Raw genomic sequence first — 4,427 nt, 5'->3', positions numbered from 1 at the left:
TAACTTCAAAATCGACCAATTCCCCACGCAGTGTCGGAATATATATTTCGTTTTCTTCACTGAGCTCGCATTATGAACATCCACACACCAGCTAACAATATATGATTTAAAGTTTTTATATTCTTACCAACAAATGCATATATTCCCTCACTGCTTCCGCGTCTCACCTCAGCAGTGCGGGAATATATGCACATAGTCAACTACATGTGTTGCTAGCAAAATGCGAATTTTGAGAAAATTTTGCGAAATTATCGTTGATTTCTGTATACTTATACCCAAAATCGTGTGATTTTTCATAAAATAGTGAGGAAACCTACGAGCTCAGTTGAGGAAACCAAACATATATTCCTGTACTGCACCTCATAGTCATCGTCCTCGAATGAGCCCAACGTGGTGGTGTTGTTGTGTTTGGAAATTGTCTGGACGCTCCGGAGTGCGAGTGGTCGCAAATGTCCCCGACATGGAATGCGATAGAGTAGCATAACTACAGCAGCAACAGCAACACTAAAGTGATCGAAGCCCTAAACGACTAAACTCCGTTCATGCGTATGTGAGGACTTGTGTCGCTGTCCCGTTTGTGGTACAGCTGTCCCCAAGCTCGATATTAATATATTCCGTAATGCTATAAGTAACGTAAACGAGTTATTCATCCATCGACTCGAGTGAACTGTGTTAACGGCGAACCCTTATCGGTTGTAGAGTACTGCGATAGGTGTGACTATCATTACGAATAGTGATGGTAAACATATGAAAACGAATTGAACGTGTTTCATCGTTCTTTATGAAATGGAATAATAATCATGAGTATCATAATCAGTCTCGTCACCTCTCGAGACTAGTCGGCCTAAGAAAAGCCGCATACTCTCCAAAGACTATACCTCAAGCCTAGCTCATATGAAGACGTGTAGTAACAGATGTTCGATCATACTCTCCATACATCCATTGTCATGAATCGTGAGGGCAAGCATGAACCCCCCTAGTGAAGACGATGCTGCGGAAAAAGGCGTGTTCCTCTGCCCAGACTTGATACAATACGCGCGAACTGGGCGGGGCACTTTTTCCTTTCGTTTTACCGAATTTTAACCTAATTCTCCCACCGTTAAACTCTTCATGTCGTTAAAACTCGACAAAAAATACTCATCTAATTTTCACCTCCCTAACCTAGCGCGTCCCTAGCGTGCTGATGGACTAACCACTCCAGGCAAGTGTGGGAATATATGCACATGGTCAACTACATCTTCAATGTGAGGTTCCTGAGTTTGTCATGTTTTCTGTCGTAACAGCCGTTTACGTGCTCCGTAATTTACGTTACAGGTTTCCCTCCGTAAGTTTTGCCATAAATTTGCCCATCTATACACATGGTCAACTACATGTGTTGCTAGGAATATGGAAATTTTGAGAAATTTTGAGAAATTTTGAGAAATTTTTGTATACTCATACCCAAAATCGTGTTATTTTTCATAGTATACTGAGGAAACCTACGAGCTCAGTTGGGGGAAACCAAACATATATTCCCATACTGCTCCAGGCTGTCTCGATTCTGACTGGGAACTCAAAAGTCGACGATATAGAAATGATATAACTACGATTTATTACACTGTGAAAACACTGTGGTCATGACAGACATACAGCCATGCATGCGATATGCCAATACTAATGCAGTAAAAACAACCTTACTAGGATTCGAACCAGGGACCTATCGGCGAAGGCTCGCTCTACTCGCCTCAAACGCGCTATCCTCATCTTCATCCGAGGACGCCGTTCGACTCGCCTTCTTGTTCGGCGACTAAGAGCAACCGTTGAAGAGCAACTCTCACAATACAAACACCTTCTTCGGGTACGCCTCCATCGCCATTTCAAGATCAGCTTCCGTACGATGGGACTGCGACACCGATTTGCATCGTGAATCTACACACCTGCTTACCATCTCTCGCGCAAGAATCAACCTACCCTTTCCTCCAACATGACCAACGCTCACTGGTGAGACATCGCCGAGCTTGTGCATTGTGGCAGAGTCTCGCCGCGTTCGACGTAGAGTTTCCTCCACCTCCAGCATTCTCAGTCGATACCGTTCCTTCTCCAACTCGGCGTTCTGAGTAGCATCCAACCAGCCCGGCAAAACTTGCTTAAAAAATCCACCTCGAGTAAAGAGGTATACATCCTTGCATTTTCGCTCTCTTGTTCGCACCGCTCCTTCGTGAAATCAAGTTCAGATTTCAACTTAGCCGTTTCTGCCCGTAACTCGGACACCTCAGAGGAGTGCTGCTGTGCCTGTGAGCCCGACACAGGTCCGCCTCGTTCAACCAACCCCTCCTCAACTGCCGAGTCCAGCTGCTCCACCAGCCACGAGTCAGCTTCCGACGACACAGTCTTTTGCGGAAGGACACCGTCGATGGAATCCTGTAGATCACTCATCAACTTCGATGATCGATGGGACTCCTCCTAGAATGAAACTTTGCATTCATACCACTCCTTCCGCAACTCATGTTCAAAACTATCACTACCCGCCGTGGACTCCAACACTATTACTCTTGAAAATTAATAAAAATAATAATAATACTATAAAAAACTCTACAACTCCCTACTCTACTAATAATAAATTCATTAAAATCAATAAAGTCTCACCCGTTTCACACCGCGAGTCGATATTCGCGGTGCTATGCAGTAGTCGTAAAATATAGCGTTTTTCATATCACTAGGGTGGTGAAACTCCAATATACACTAATTCACCCAATAAAAATATGCATTTCCATCGTCACTGTCCTCTCACCGCATGCTGGCCTCGCATACGATCTCGCTCTTGCTTCAACTGCGCGATTTCCTTCCTGAGGCACCTCTGGTCAACTTCATGCATCGCATTCTGAATTCAAAGTCATCTTGCAATCTTGCATTTCCTCAACGCCTTTTCACACCAGATTCTCAATTTCCCGAAGTAACTGTCCTTCCCTATCTGGCGATACGTAGTTGCGGAACTTGTCCTTCATCTCCTCTCTCGTCTTGAAAGCCGCAGCATACCGCTCCTGCTCCAATTCATGTTCCTGACAAATCTTGAAATCTTGCTCAATCTTGCATTTCCTCAAATCTCTTCACCTTCCGTAAAGCAGTGTAAGCCTTCTCTAACTTCGTGAAAGTAATACACTGAAAAATATCAACGGCCTCTCGGCATTTCCCAGTTTCCTGGACCTACTCTAGAGCACGATACGAGCTGGACTTGGCGTTGTTGAACCTTGCGAGCCTCCCCCTGCCATTTCCGAACCTCTACTTTGAACATGTCTACCACTCGTTGTGTCGCAATGTGCTGAAGACAGACAGCAGAATACCAGATTCTCTAATAGACGTAGAAATATCGAATTCCCTAGCGACCGCAGTACTCCATTTTTAGTATAGAAATTCAGCAAGGTTGGAAGCGTTTACTCCCATAAGTGCAATCGCCAAGCAACGAAGGATGTCGAGAGTTCGTCGAGTTATGGTACTAAACTGCGTTTTTATAGGATATCCATTGCGCACCTCCTCCGTTTTCTCTGCCAGTTTCTCGCCAAGTTCTTTCACTTGCTTCTCAAGCTCGGCGATCTGGGAACTAATTTCGTGGCGAGTGACGGAGCAATGTCGGGCACCTCGTTCTGCATGGCCATTATAACGCTTATATGCTCTTTCGTGGATTTCTCCATCGACGCTTGGATGTCTCTGTTGGCACTCCCTAATGCCTTCATCTTCCTATCTGCTGTCTTCAACTAACAAAGCGCTAACGTAATATCTACGGCACTTTGAGCGAGTTATGGTATGGAACACCACTAAGGTGTGGTATCACCCACCTGATTCGACAGATCCTTCCGAGATGCCTGCAGCTGATCCCTTTCCGACTCCAACTGTCTGATCTTGAGTTCCAATGACTGCAGCAATCACTCTGCTTTTCCTCAAGACTCTCCTTCCCTACTGATTTCGCACGCTGAAGATCTCTCAATTTCGTATTCTTCGCCTGCAACTCCGACAGCTGCGTTTCACTTCTACTCTGCAACTCCTCGATAACTGCAGAACTGACAAGAGGGTGCCATCAAAGAGTTTCCTCCGACCGGTCCAACCCCACTGTGCAAGGTCATCCCTGGTAGATCCGTCCACTTGCATCTCAGCATGAACGGCCAACTTCTGCTCAGTTTGAACACTACAAGTGGCAGACACACCTGCTGACAAAAAACACATCTTCCCTTCGCGTCTCTCTAGGACTTGATCTGTATAATGTGAAAATTATGAGAATTTTCCTAGGGGATTCTTATTGGTTTCTGTACACTTCTATTCGGATTCATAACTCGTCGGAAACTCTCGAGATCAACTGAGGAAAGCGAATAGATATACCCACTGTGTCTACCAGTAGGAGTCTGCGTCCCCATTGCTCGTCTAGAGACAACTTCAAGGAGAGTCTGCACAGCCAT

The 4,427-nt window shown here is 45.2% G+C and overlaps 1 protein-coding gene across 1 annotated transcript; it reads right to left on the bottom strand.

The window, feature by feature from the left end:
* Positions 1 to 2,058: 2,058 nt before the first annotated feature.
* Pmar_PMAR025712 (liver stage antigen-1, putative) lies at positions 2,059 to 4,427 on the bottom strand (the record flags this gene model as incomplete). Its single annotated transcript, XM_002768224.1, has 11 exons — positions 2,059 to 2,442; positions 2,771 to 2,860; positions 2,913 to 3,038; positions 3,091 to 3,138; positions 3,188 to 3,298; positions 3,508 to 3,570; positions 3,615 to 3,731; positions 3,813 to 3,890; positions 3,935 to 4,034; positions 4,085 to 4,178; positions 4,355 to 4,427. 11 exons carry the CDS (start codon positions 4,425 to 4,427, stop codon positions 2,059 to 2,061), a joined length of 1,284 nt encoding a protein of 427 aa, XP_002768270.1.

Source organism: Perkinsus marinus (assembly GCF_000006405.1).
Source record: "Perkinsus marinus ATCC 50983 genomic scaffold scf_1104296968890, whole genome shotgun sequence".
In the NCBI taxonomy this organism is placed as follows: Eukaryota; Perkinsozoa; order Perkinsida; family Perkinsidae; genus Perkinsus; species Perkinsus marinus.
This window is presented reverse-complemented; position numbering and strand designations above follow the sequence as displayed.